The sequence below is a fragment of the Choristoneura fumiferana genome, chromosome 26 (genome assembly GCF_025370935.1).
Source record: "Choristoneura fumiferana chromosome 26, NRCan_CFum_1, whole genome shotgun sequence".
NCBI classification, from domain to species: domain Eukaryota; kingdom Metazoa; phylum Arthropoda; class Insecta; order Lepidoptera; family Tortricidae; genus Choristoneura; species Choristoneura fumiferana.
This window is the reverse complement of record NC_133497.1, coordinates 1,910,053-1,924,095: the sequence shown is the minus strand read 5'-3', so window position 1 is coordinate 1,924,095 and position 14,043 is coordinate 1,910,053. Positions and strand designations below refer to the sequence as shown.

General features: G+C 36.9%; 1 protein-coding gene across 3 annotated transcripts in view; it reads right to left on the bottom strand.

The window, feature by feature from the left end:
• Nucleotides 1-1,319: 1,319 nt before the first annotated feature.
• LOC141443002 (prostasin-like) overlaps nt 1,320-14,043 on the bottom strand; it is an 84,863-nt gene continuing 72,139 nt past the window's right edge. For 2 of the 3 annotated variants that reach the window (XM_074108215.1, XM_074108214.1), the window contains exons 4-5: nt 9,509-9,668; nt 6,283-6,645 (exon numbers count right to left, since the gene is read on the bottom strand). In XM_074108215.1, the coding sequence (XP_073964316.1) occupies nt 6,482-6,645; nt 9,509-9,668 (324 nt within the window). In that variant the 3' untranslated portion in view covers nt 6,283-6,481. Of the gene's footprint in view, nt 1,899-6,282; nt 6,646-9,508; nt 9,669-14,043 lie in introns of those variants that run through there. The other variant, XM_074108216.1, reaches the window with a different exon arrangement.

The following is a 14,043-nucleotide window of genomic DNA, read 5'->3' as shown; positions in this document are numbered from 1 at the left end:
TAACCACCGACGTGAGGTCTCTCAGACCTTAGCAGATATAAAAATGATAAGTAATAATTCGATGCAATCGCGGCGCACAAACTTCTAGTGGCCTTGTACCTTTTCCTGGGAGCCAACCAATGGCCGCCATGTGGTCGACACGTTTGGATGTGTCCTTTGAATTAAGTGTGTTTGACGACCAGATGGCCTAGTGGTTAGAGAACCTGACTACGAAGCTTGAGGTCCCGGGTTCGATTCCCGTGTCGGGGCAGATATTTGTATGAAAAATACGAATGTTTGTTCTCGGGTCTTGGGTGTTTAATATGTATTAAGTATGTATCTATATCTATATAATTATGTATATTTATCCGTTGCTTAGCACCCATAACACAAGCTTTGCTAAACTTACTTGGGGACTAGGTCAATTGGTGTGAATTGTCCCGTGATATTTATTTATTTATTTATGTGAGCATAATACTGGCGACAACGGTCTCAGAGACCGTAGGTAGGTGGTTGCGTAATATTCATACGTGGTCTCCCAGACCGAACGCAGGTGGTTGTGTGTGTTTTATTTGCTAACATTTTTAATATAATTAAATAATATATATAATTTTATTTTTTAGTAAAACATGCTTCCTTGTAACACAGTCACAAAAGGTGGTTATAATAAGTGTCATCATTGAATGCAAGAGACTAATTTGTCTCGAATGTTCGAAAAAAAATATAAAAATTGCCGACAAAAACAGTTTTGCAATTTTATAAAAATAAAATGTTCCTGTAAAATTACTTGGTTAAACATTCAATTTGATGAAACTTTAGTAATAATCTTTATATTATGTTCCTATATTTTGAGATCTCATATCCCCTTTGCAAAAGTAAATTTTATAGTAAGGATAGGAGAAATACTGAATTGTGTTAAGTTTATTCATGAAAAAATCTATCGATTTATTTTGTAATGTTTATTGCAAATAAATAGCATAGACTGTTAAAATTGTATTCATTACTTTTTTAATAAATTTAAACTAAATTTCTATTATTATTGCATATCCTTTAAAACTAGTGGTCTCTTAGACCGCTCATATGTGGTTGTGTTTCTGAAACAGGACGTAGGTAGTTAAGGGTTTAAATAAGTAATGTTCGAAAATCGTAATGACTTAGACCTAAAACGTCATATTCCGCAAGTTTCCAAGTATTTAAATGTACGTTTCTGAATATTAACGAATGATAGAAGCAAGAATTTAGGCATTTTGATGCTGCGACATTTTTCGATTCTGACGTTTTCAGCTAAAATTCATTTGAAACGTCGACGTTTCAAATGAATTTTAGCTGAAAACGTCAGAATGGAAAAATGTCGCAGCATCAAAATGCCTAAATTCACTTAAATTAAATTCAATGTAAGAAAGATAATGACGAAAATCTATAGAAAGGTAAACTGGACTTTTTAATATATGTAGGTATTCTGGTATTTGGTTGTTTTGAACATAATGGTGTTTTGAGATGAAGGTGTTGTAACGCTTGATCATTGTGAGACTAAGAAATTTTAATACACAGAAATATTAAGAATCCGGTGTTATGATTAAAATAATTAGGCATTCGGAATTTAGGTATTATTCTGACACTAAGGAGGTACTTTTGAGATCCAGGAGTTTTGATAAAAAGGTAAAACCAAATGGAGCCGTAATGACCCCTAACCTATTCCGTGGTGGGTGTAGGGTGAAAAAAAAACAGAAACCATCACAAGATTTATTGAACCCCTAAGGCCATACTATGCTCTCAATCCAGGGCACGAAGGGGGAGATCTTGGTGTTGGTGGGCTGGCCGGGGTTACCGCAGCCCACGCCATAGGAGGTGATCCCGACCACAATGTACATGCAGTGAAGGCGGTGGTTGAGGATTGTTAAAGGTCCACCGACGTCAATCTGAGGAAACGAAAGCGATTGATTCAACATATCCATTATTTTCTACAGAACGCAGGCCGCGATTACCTATACCAAGCTTCGAATATTTAGGTTTATTTGTGATGTATCGAAATATTGATAGGGGCGGAGCGGCGGCTCCAGATAGCTTGGTCAGAACGCGCGCGTTTTTAGGTATTTTCTTCATGTTATACTAAAACAAATACATAATATTTTAAACATGTAACGTGTATACGCGATAGAAAACATCTAGTTTTCTTATTATTCTAAAACTCATGACCTGCCGCGCCATACTAAGGGTTTATTTAATTTTTTAGAGACACCTTTGGGATTTTTTTCTATCGAACGAACTACAAGCAATCGTGTTTTACAATGTACAGCGTGGGTATCCAATACGAGCAAATTTTTAAATGGTGTATAATTTATAGAGTAAATCCTCAAAATATCTTACATATGAGCAGGTCTTGTTAACGTTACTAAATTTACATTATTCTCTATCATATATATATAAAAGAAGAAACTGACTGACTGACTGACTGACTTATAGATCAACGCACAGCCCAAACCGCTAGGTCTAGAACAGTAGTTCCCAAACTTATTTTTCTCGTGGACCACTTTCAAAATTTTACTGGTTTCGGTAGACCCCCTGCTGCTACATTTCTACCACATTCTTAAAGTCGCCAAAAAATAAAAATTGTGTCGCTGTGTCTGAACAAGCATTAAGCATTGTCGGGCGGATAGCGCTTTGCAAGTCTGTACCTACATGTACACGAAATTTTACGTTATATCGAATACGCAAGTTTGGACAAGTAACAGTCGCTTGCCTTATTAAAATATTATCTGCTTAGTTAGGTACCTATTTAAAACAATGTAGGTAGGCCCTTATAAAAACTATGCTTACATTTTTGCTCTTTACTATCAAAAGCAGATAAATTTTCGTGGACCCCCATTAACATCTTATGGACCCCCATTTTTTGTTCACGCCTACGTAGACCCCCAGCAAGTCTCCCGTGGACCTCTAGGGGTCCACCTGGACCACTTTGGGAATCACTGGTCTAGAAACTTGAAATTTGGAATATAAAATATGTTCCTTAATAGGTGTTGACGCGTACTAAGAAAGGATTTTTCGAAATTCCCACGGGATAGGGAATAAATGGGATTTATATTTTCACTTCGAAATGGCCCTATTTTCGTAACTATAATTATAAGAAACGTCAAATTTGGCATGCAAGTAGGTAATACTAACAGCTAAAAACACTTTTCAGGATTTTACAAAATTCCTACGGGATAGTGAATAAATGGGATTTGTATTTTCACTTTTAATTAATAACCCTATTTCCGTAACTACAATTATTAGAGACATCCAATTTGGCGAACAAGTAGGAAATACTAAAAGCTAAAAAGAATTTTCAGGATTTATCAAAATTCCCACGGGATAGGGAATAAAATGGCATTTATGTTTTCACTTCAAAATGGTCTTATTTGCGTTACTATACTTATTAGAAACTTCAAATTTGGCATGCAAGTAGGTAATACTAACAGCTAAAAAAAAGGTTTTCAGGATTTTCCGAAATTCCCATAGGATGGTGAATAAATTGTATTTTCACTTTCAATTATTGACCCTTTACCCTTTACCCTTTGACTTTTATTATTAGAGACTTCAAATTTGGCATGCAGGTAGATAATACTAATAGGTAAAAACAGTTTCAAAGATTTTCCGAATATCCCACGGGATAAAACAAATACCTAAAGAGGATTTTATATACCAACTGAATCAGAAAACGCATAAGCAAAACTAATAAAACTGGGGACTGGAGATTTGGCAAACTGATGTTAATCTGGTAACAATTATTTAGCAGTGACATCCTGCTCATCCTGGCGAGGATCGTCTCCGTAGAAGGGAACTCCTCAAAAGTTGATGGCACACGCAAAAGGCTTTACATGATTAATAAATTTCATGGACAATGCGTTTAGCCAGGGTCGTCTGCTGATGACGGAACTCCTCAAAGGCTGATAGCATAGATACGAAATTTTACATGTACGTTCAACGAGCTGTCACAATTACTATTCACAATTACACCCGCGACCTTTATGATAACTACTTTCGTGCCCATGCAATGTGTGTTCATGCAGCTCCTCCGCCTCCATACTGTAAGAACACACACAAATCCATCTATCACCACCACCACTTTATACTGACACGTTTCCAACTCAACCAGAGCTCATCTTCAGAGCAACACAACCGTTCAGCATGCTACGATGTGAAATTTGGCATAGATGGACCTAAAGTAATGCAGAGTTGCACTTGGGCAAAGATTAGAGAAATAGAAAGAATAGGAAAATATCTCAACTTTGTTTGTTTCTTTGTTTGTTGGGGGTCATCTCTGAAACTATTGAGGTGATTTAAATAATTATTTTATCAATAGAAAGATACACTATCCCAGATTGAGATTACTTACTTTAAAAAAATTTACAAACTTTCCGCACAATAAAAATAAGTTTCTATTTTGAGGCAGATTTTCAAAATTGTTTCAATAATAGAAAGCTACAATGTGTCTCTAATCGGCAATTAAGAATATAAAAATAGATCTTAACAGAAATTCATGTCCCGCGGGAACTTTACAATTTCTCGGGATATAATCCTATATCGTGTATGAAGTCGCGGGCAAAAGAAACGCGTAGTATGTACTTTAGCGTTTTCTAAAATTCCAACCCTGAATCAGCGAAGCAGGGTTTCAAAGTTGGTAAGGATCATAATTAATTACGTGTGTAGGTCGATTTTTGTATTACAAAATTTGCACCATCTGTCTAAAAAAAACTGTCTGTATTTGTATTTCCATATAATCCTCCGAAAAATTAATCAAAACACGAAAAAAGGATCGCAGAAAGTAAATGTATGTTATTCCAAATTTAACGCGAGCGAAGCCGCGGGCAAAATGAAAAACCTGACTGACTGACTGACTGACATAGATCAGCGCACAGCCCAAACCGCTGGGCCTAGAAACTTGAAATTTGGTACATGGGTTCTTTTTAAGATGTAAGTGAGCACTAAGAAAGGATTTTTAGAAATTCATCCCCTAAGAAGGTAAAATAGAGGGGGTGAAGTTTATATGGAATTTTCTTATTTCTGGACTTAGAAGAATGAAAATAGGTACATAAAATCCCGATTACAATTAAAAATTATCTGTGTAAGTGAAATGGATAAAATTTCCCCCTAAAGGGGTAAAATGGGGGTAAAGTTTGTATGGAAATTTTCTCATTTTCTGGCCTTAGAGGTATGAAAATCCATATCCATACTAACATTATAAATGCGAAAGTGTGTGTGTTTGTGTGTATGTTTGTCCGTCTTTCACGTCGAAACGGAGCCAGGGATCAACGTGATGATGTATTACCAACCGACAAACCACTCTGTCCACCTGGTTGGGTGGTTGGTATTTTTTTTTTCTCAACTGACAAATTTGTTGGTCGGTTGATGTATTTATTTCTCAACCAACAACCTGGTTAGTCAGTTCATATTTTTTATTCTTGATAGTCAACCTGGTTGGTCGGTTAGTATTGTGGGGACTGTAACTTGGTAAGAGCTTATATAGGTACAGGGGATCTACGCGCGTAACTTTAAACTGTTATGAAATAAACAATCTCTTCAATCTTTAATTATTTATATTTTATTTTAGAACTTGGTAGCACTTACAAATAATTTACATAAAATGGTTCCAGCCGCTTAGGCTATCGGGAGAAATCTGCCCTCCGGCATGTATACCGCTGTCAATCCTTTTTAAAGTCGAATTCTAAAAACATACAATATAAAAAATCCTATCCTTATACAAAACAAGTCAATCTAACCTGCCAGGTGGTCAGTTTTACCACCTGCCAGCGGTTTTTATTATAGAAAGCAGGAACCAAAAGAACCGCTACTCTAATTTTATTATGACCTAGAGAAATTAGCGTTGAAAGCAGGAATCACTGAAGATGGCAGATTGCTCCCGATAGCCTAAGTGGCTGGAACCATTTTATGTAAATTATTTATAAGTGCTACCAAGTTCTAAAATAAAATATAAATAATTAAAGAAATATATATCGTTTATTTCTTAACAGTTTAAAGTCACGCGCGTAGATCCCCTGTACCTATATAAGCTCTTACCAAGTTACAGTCCCCACAGTATACTAATGTATTACCAACCGACAAACCACTCTGTCCACCTGGTTGGTCGGTTAGTGTTTTTTCTTTTTAACCGGCATCTTTTCACTTGGTTCCATGGTGCTTGATTTATTTCCAATGGAACTAATTATTCCGACACGTTAAACGTTAGGAGATGCCACATCGAGGTCCAAATATTGCCAATAAAAATCGTGAACAACTAAGAGAGAAAATAAAAACAAAATGCAGTTTTTCTATGAGTACAATTTTATTTATTTATGTAAGAAAAAGGACAGATGACACTGTTGCATTTATTAACAAAATAGCTTCTCTCATAATGCGAACTATGAAGGACAGGAGGTTCTGGTTATGAAAATAAAAAAAAATATATCAAGGTTCTCCTACTAATGGTTTGTCACTTGCTTATTACCAACTGACAAACCATTAGTTAATCCGTAGATAGTTCTTCGGTTAGTAATAAAAAAGTTGTATGTTGTTGCAAAGTCCAGCGCTGCTGTTGTAGTCTCCGTAGCAGACATGTACCGTGTTGTTGAAGTAGGGCCCGAGTGGGGCGGCGCGGCACTCTGTGTCTGTGAACTTCGTCAGTGTCACCTGCAAGTGTACGAATTGGGAATTTCATGGAATATAAAACATAAAAAAAAAAACTAAAACCCGATGATGGTAGGTAGACATCACGGAGGCATAAAGAGAGAAAACAAGAAAATATGGGGTACTGCTCGGTCCCTTCAAGTCCAGGGTAAAGTAAACTGCCCCTGTTCTTTGCTCACATTTCGGCTATTCGCGTGTAGTTGTTGGGAAATGGATCTGAAAAATGTATGTGAAGTGCCTTTGAATAGAGACCTCTTTAGACTTATGTATGTGCCCAAAGGGTAATAAACACGGGACCCTATTACTAAGATTCTACTGTCCGTCTGTCTGTCTATCACTAGGCTGCGCTGTATCTCATGAACCGTGATAGCTAGACAGTTGACATTTTCACAGATTATTGTATCTGTTGGATGGATCTGTTGCCGCTACAACAACAAATACAAAAACCGGCCAAGAGCGTGTCGGACACGCCCGAAATAGGGTTCCGTAGCCAATACGAAAAAATAAGTAATATTTTTCTAAGGATTTTATATTTTGTACGGAATATTCCATGTTTAGGTATATTTCATACCTTAGGCTAGTATTTACTCTTGAACTACTAATAATTCTCAAGAAAACTTAACCGTTATAGTTTTCCTTGTAAGTTGAATATTTTGCAAACAATTCATTGAATCGAAAAATTGTCTTAGCAACCCCCTAATGGTTTTAAAAGACCCCACACTACAAGATTGGATGAGAAAAAAAAACACCGCTACTTTACGTCTATAGGAGGTACTCTAAAAAAAATATTTTTGAAATTTTTATTGTACCATTTTGTCGGCATAGTTTACATATATATTCGTGCAAAATTACTGCTTTCTAGCATTGATAATCCCTGAGCAAAGCCGCGGACGGACAGACAGACACACACATGGCGAAACTATATGGGTTCCGTCTTTGCTACGGCACCCTATAAAGGGGGCATTTAACAAACGTTTTTTTTTGCCGTTTTTGCTCGATTTAATAACGGCAACAGGTAGTTGCTTGAAATATTCACAGAATATTTATTTGTATATTCATTCAAATATTATTACTCTTCTAGGATTCGAACTCGGGGCCTCGTGCACTGTAGTCCACGCGTACGTCACTACGCCGCAATGGTTGTCTGGAAGAGATCGCTTTTGATAAGACCGCCTTGTCTACCCTGAATCTAAGTGTTTATATTTGTGGTGTGCAAATTGTGCAATAAAGAAGTATTTGTACGCCATCTTGATCTACGCAGGGAGTGTCAAAATAAACCATCGCTTTCGAAAGCAATAAGTTTGTCATCAAAAAAAATATTTTTTTTTGAGATGCAGCAACAAAATTAGCGATTGTAGGATGCTTTTCTTTACTTGTGATGTAAGACCTTCCTTCTTGTCAAATTTTATGATTCTAGGTCTGCAAAAAGTACCCTATAGGTTTTAATTCCACTGCGAAATGTATGAAAAATAAAACTCAAATCGCTGGCCGAGTGCAACAGTGGCATATTTCAAAAAAACTTTTTTTTTAGTTAAGCCCAGAATCGTGTTCTACGATGCGTATTTTACAGCATACAATACTGGTCAAATTCAAAAGTTTACCTGAACAACCCAAAGATGGCTCCCGTGCCACTACTGCACGCAAGGAAATTACCTATCTCGTTCCTGCAATACTGACCCATCTTCAGTGTGCCGCTCGTTCTTGCGCATAAAACCCGCCTGCGTTAATGCAACAGTGACACTTTTGAGTTGTGCCAATATTGCAGAAATTGACGAGAAGTTTAAGTATTTTTTGGAAAATTGCATAGTTTCCGCGGGGAAGCGACAAACCAATTCAACGCAGACAGAGTCGCGGGCAACAGGCTCGTATTATAAATGTCTGCCTAAGTCTACACTATGCCTTACATTTTCCAGATACCTAACTATCTACATGAAATTCCGCATAGTCACTCTCCCAAGATTTGAATTGTGAAAAACAACAATGGGTAATCACCAGTGGCGTAGCTATCGTAGGGCCAGGTGGTGCAGTGCACCAGGTCCCGGAGCTCGGGGGGGCCCTTTAACCTAAGCTTTGAAAAAAGATGAGCATAAAAAAAATCTTGTGAGCAGGCTCCAGCGATTTTTTTATGTATCGAAATGTTTTTAGGGCCAATATAGGTTCATGCTACGTGGAAAGAGGGGGTGATGGCCCGATTCTTTCTCTATGCACTGGGGCCCTTGTCCACCTAGCTACGACACTGATATTCACGTTTTTTTAGCGTTGAGAATTCTAAATAGATATTCCGTAACATATTTTTAAATAGTGAATGATTTTGTAAGTTCTTTATACCAAAAATGTTGATGTAGGAAACTGTTGTGACGAACTGGACATAGGTATATTTCATCCTCAATGAGTTTGTGTTCCATTTATTTTATAATCTAAGCCTGTTTTAAATAGTTTATTTACAATGTATAAACTGTAGAGGGTCCATAATTATAACAAGACGTATTATTATAATAATTTAAGTTTCTGTGACAAATTGGAACTAGATTCACCACGATATCACCTGATAATGTGGATATTTTCTGTATTTGTTTATTTTTAAGCCATTTTTAAAGCAATATACTTTAACTTTAAAAATAAATCAAATAAGCAATCCAATTTTGAAATTGGAGTCAATCAATTTTTACTTTTCTGTGCCGTCACGTGTGCCTACACTTTTTTTGGAAAACACGCGTTTTAGTCGGCAGATATCTCATTTTGCGTCGCCGTGTGAACGAAAGAGGAGTTTTAGGTGGAACCGAATGTAACAAAAATTACGCGACTCATAACTCAAAAATGTATGCTCATCTGGCTTCACCCCCACAGTCTTAAAATATAAACTTGCCGTTCTTAGTGCCAGCGCAGAATTTGTCGCTGGTCAGGTACGGCTTGAATTCAGGAGGCAACTCGTCCATGCACTTGGTCGCATTTACGTAAGGCAGGTCAGTAGTCAGCAGCAGCGAGGAAGCAGGGCCGTCTGCTGCCGTCAGTCCCCAGCCCGAAACCTGTGATTAAGTGTTATGCCACATTTACATTCAGCCGAAATGAGCACGTTAAGCGATAACCTTTAACGTTAATTCTTAAAATTAAATAGTTGTCTTAAAGCTATAAAATATTTACCTATTTAAGTGCTTAAAATCTAGAATTATAAAACGTATTAATAAAGAAACTATTTAAAAATTCTTGCTATTAAACTTAAATTAAAATTTAAATAATAATACGCCTTATATCTAAACCTTACTTGATAAATTAAATACTTAGCTTAATGAAACCTATAACTACATTAAAAAAAAACAGCCAAGAGCGCATTGGATACTCCCAGGATAGGGTTTCGTAGCCATTACGAAAAAATCAAGTAATGTTTTTCTAAGGATTTCGTATTATGTCTTCCAAGTTTAGGTACGTTTTATACCTTAGGCTGCTATTCACTCTTAAACTACTGTAATAATTCTCAGGCAATCTTAGCCGCTATAATTTTTCTTGTAAATTTGATATATTAACTACCATTCGGAATTTTTTAAATTTTTCCACCCAACAGTTTAGATTTTAGAGGGTGGGAGACGCTCGATTTTAATGGAAATTTGCACTTTAAAGTTAAATATTTCGCAAACATAATATCACTGAATAGAAAAATCGTCTTAGCAACCCTCCAACTTATCCAACGATATCCTACACTGTAGGGTTAGTCGAGAAAATAAAAACACCCCAACTTTGTCTATGGGAGGTACCTACGCTAAATATATATATATATATATATATATATATATATATACTGTCGGCGTGACTGATATGTATATTTATGCCAAATTACAGCTTTCTAGAACCCACTAACGGTCTCTGAGCTAAGCCGCGGACGGACAGACAGACTGACATACAGACAGACAGACGAAACTATAAGCGTTCTTATTTGACTACGGAACCCTAAAGTGAAACAATTTACAGTCTGTTCAATATAGGAATGGACAGAAGGAAAATAGGCTCTTTCTAGTGAACGCTTTAGGAAGTTATTTAATAAATTGTTTTTTTTAGTGTACGGTCTAAACTTTATTTTAATTAAGATATCAAATACGACAATATTAGTTTCAATTGTTTCATTACCTAACTTTTGCCCGCGACTCTGTTCACGTAGAATTCGTTTATTGCTATCCCGCGGATAGGGATAAACGAATTCTTAGCAGATGAAGTCGTGGCCAACAGCTAGGTAGTGCATAATTATTTTTTACTTTTTAGTTGTCTTGAAGCCGTGGTGGCCTAGTGGTTTGACCTATCGCCTCTCAAGCAGAGGGTCGTGGGTTCAAACCCCGGCTCTCACCTCTGAGTTTTTCGAAATTCATGTGCGGAATTACATTTGAAATTTACCACGAGCTTTGCGGTGAAGGAAAACATCGTGAGGAAACCTGCACAAACCTGCAAAGCAATTCAATGGTGCGTGTGAAGTTTCCAATCCGCACTGGGCCCGCGCAGGAACTATGGCCCAAGCCCTCTTGTTCTGAGAGGAGGCCTCTGCCCTGCAGTGGGACGTACATAGGCTGGAATGATGATGATGATGATGAGTTGTCTTATTTGGCGGCGTTTTTTTTTTGCTTCTTTTTTTCAGGCATTTTTGTGTGTCGGGGGTTTTTAAAGTTTTTAATATCCTAAAGCGGTGACTCCGACGCGCGTAATTAACGTGACTTGTCGTTATTGATTGACGTGACGTACCTACTGCAGCATAACTTATACGTCCAAGAGCTCTTAAGGTGCCCGTGAACCCTAAGTAAGCTGACATAAATTAAAAACGTGAAATTTAGCGGTAAATATAATTTATTGAAATTAAAAGCCGCAAGCCAAATAAAACAAGAGCTAGATCATTTTTAAGATCACACGTTGCGAGACAGACCGGTTAGTTCTTTTACGTAAACATTGATATTTTGCAAGGTTACATAAAGTTAATTATTCAGCCGCAAGCCAAATAAAATCTAATGAAAAATGTAGAAAGGGCTCATGGAAAGCCTTTTTTTTAATTTTGAAAATAAATATTTCCCAACACTTACACAAAAGACACACAATATCTAAAGCTAAAGAAATTCCTGATATGTTGGACCTAGTTTGTTGTACGCTAGCACTAATGCCTACATGCATGCATTCATCGGGAAACGAGCCTACAACCTGTGGGAGCAAAAATCTACAATAGCGATTATTCTCTTTCGCATACGGTACTAGCATGCCATTTAAAGGGGAAAGATTAGGTTATTCTAGTATAATTTGACCGGTTTCACTACGTAACGGAGTCTGAACTTCCACACCGACGGAGCCCACGAAGCAGTAGACGTCACACGCACATGTCTCTCGTGATTAAACGTGCGGAAAAAAGACAAGACGAGACCCATCACGAGTAGGGTAGTCGATCAGGATGAGAGTAGGGGTAAGGGTAAGACCGATGAAAAATCAACAGTATTGGAGATATCGAAAATACAAAACTGAGACATGGATGCACAGAAAAACCAGAAAAAGAGACCAGCGCTGGGAATCGAACCTAGGTCCAGGTCAGGTCGATATGGTTTCACGGGATACCCGTAAAAGTAACAAATTTGGAGTTGAAATAAAAAATACAAAAAGACTCCAAAAAAACAATCATAGTATTGGAGATATCGATAAAGCGCCCCGTCGCACGGGCGTGCAGCAGAAAAGCAGCGGGCAAACGCTTAAAAAAATTGCAGCACAAGCCGGCCACACACAATTGGTAAAATCACTGGTACTGACACTGGTATCACTACACCAAAGAAAAAACTGGATGCAGAATATTTTAAAATAAAAATTCCAACTGACAAGAGCTACGCGCTCAACGTGATCCAAGAATTGAGGCCAAAGCAAAAACATCAGTTGAACCAACGAATCATTGAATTAAAATTTCAAATTTCAGATCAGAAACCAAATGTGTAATACAAAAGAGTTAACAGCCAGCACACAACCGGCCAGGAAAAATGCTTGGAAAATGAACAAAAAGTTTGCAACACGAAACACTCATGCAGCGATGTAATGCTGCACTACCTATTTAAGTAAATGTGACATGACATGCTCATTTTACAAGCTTTTATGTAACTTGCAATGTATGTTGTATGTGATCACTTTTAGTGATCGGATTGGCGTACTGAAGTGATTTGGTGACAATACAAGAATCTGGTAGTGACATCCTGATAGTCCAGCCAAAATTAACTCTACAGGAGGAAACTCCTCAACCAAATACGGCACACGTGAAACTTTGCATGATTAAACACTCATCCCACTTCACTACAATCCATCAGTTGACTTATAGCATTTTGTTGCCTGGGAACTAAACTCAGACATTCTCGACACCTCCTACGTATACTGGTACAAGTGCATAATCATAAATTTACAGGAGAGCTGTTCAAAGGTTCCAAAACCTGTAACTTTCTCATTTTATGATATAACTTTTCAAAATTTTGCATTGGTTCCAAAGAAAATATTTGCTTTCTACCTGTATTCATGGAATTTTGAAATTTCTTATAGTTTTTGAGAAAATTGCAGATACACTACTATACGCGTATTTTACATCTTGTAGTTGTGCGGTATACTGAGCTAATTACCACTTGCTCCAGTATACGGCGTTAATGCGTAGATTACTGATCTAACGATATTTTATTGTATATGAATTTTAGATGAAATACTTATATGGCTTGCAATGAACAATAAAACAGATGCTCTTTTACCTTCATCTATTGATTTATAAACGTTTTTATCACTTGCATCAATATACGCTAACATTAGCATGCCACTTGTACCAATATACGCTAGTAATGTTTTAAACGTGCTATACAAAAATACAGAAATATACCTTTATAAAAAACCTCACTTGAAATATAAATGGTTTTATTAAGAAAAGTAATTGTATAAGTGCTTTAAAATTAATGGAAGCACATTCAATGGATTCGTATTCTTGTTCAAATGTGTACTCGTATTTTATTGTGAAAGGTTCCTCATGTGATACATATATCGCATCGCACCCATTTGTATCCACATAACGGTTTAGCTTTTTGTGCCTCTTCAGGTTCCGTACCCAAAGGGTAGGTATAAACGGAAACCCTACTTCTATATACTACTTCGCTGTCCGTCCGTCTGTCACCAGGCTGTATCTCATGAACCATGATAGTTAGACAGTTGAAATTTTCACAGATTATGTATAACTGTAGTCGATTATATATATATATACAAAAAATAGAAACAGAATAATATTTATAAGGGGCGCCCCATACAAACAAATGTAATTTTTTTGCCATTTTTTTGCTAATCCTAATGAAGTTGTATAGATGGTATGGAACCCTTCGTGCGCGAGTCTGATTACCCTTTGCTTAAGCCAAGCTTTGACATGAAATATTGAGT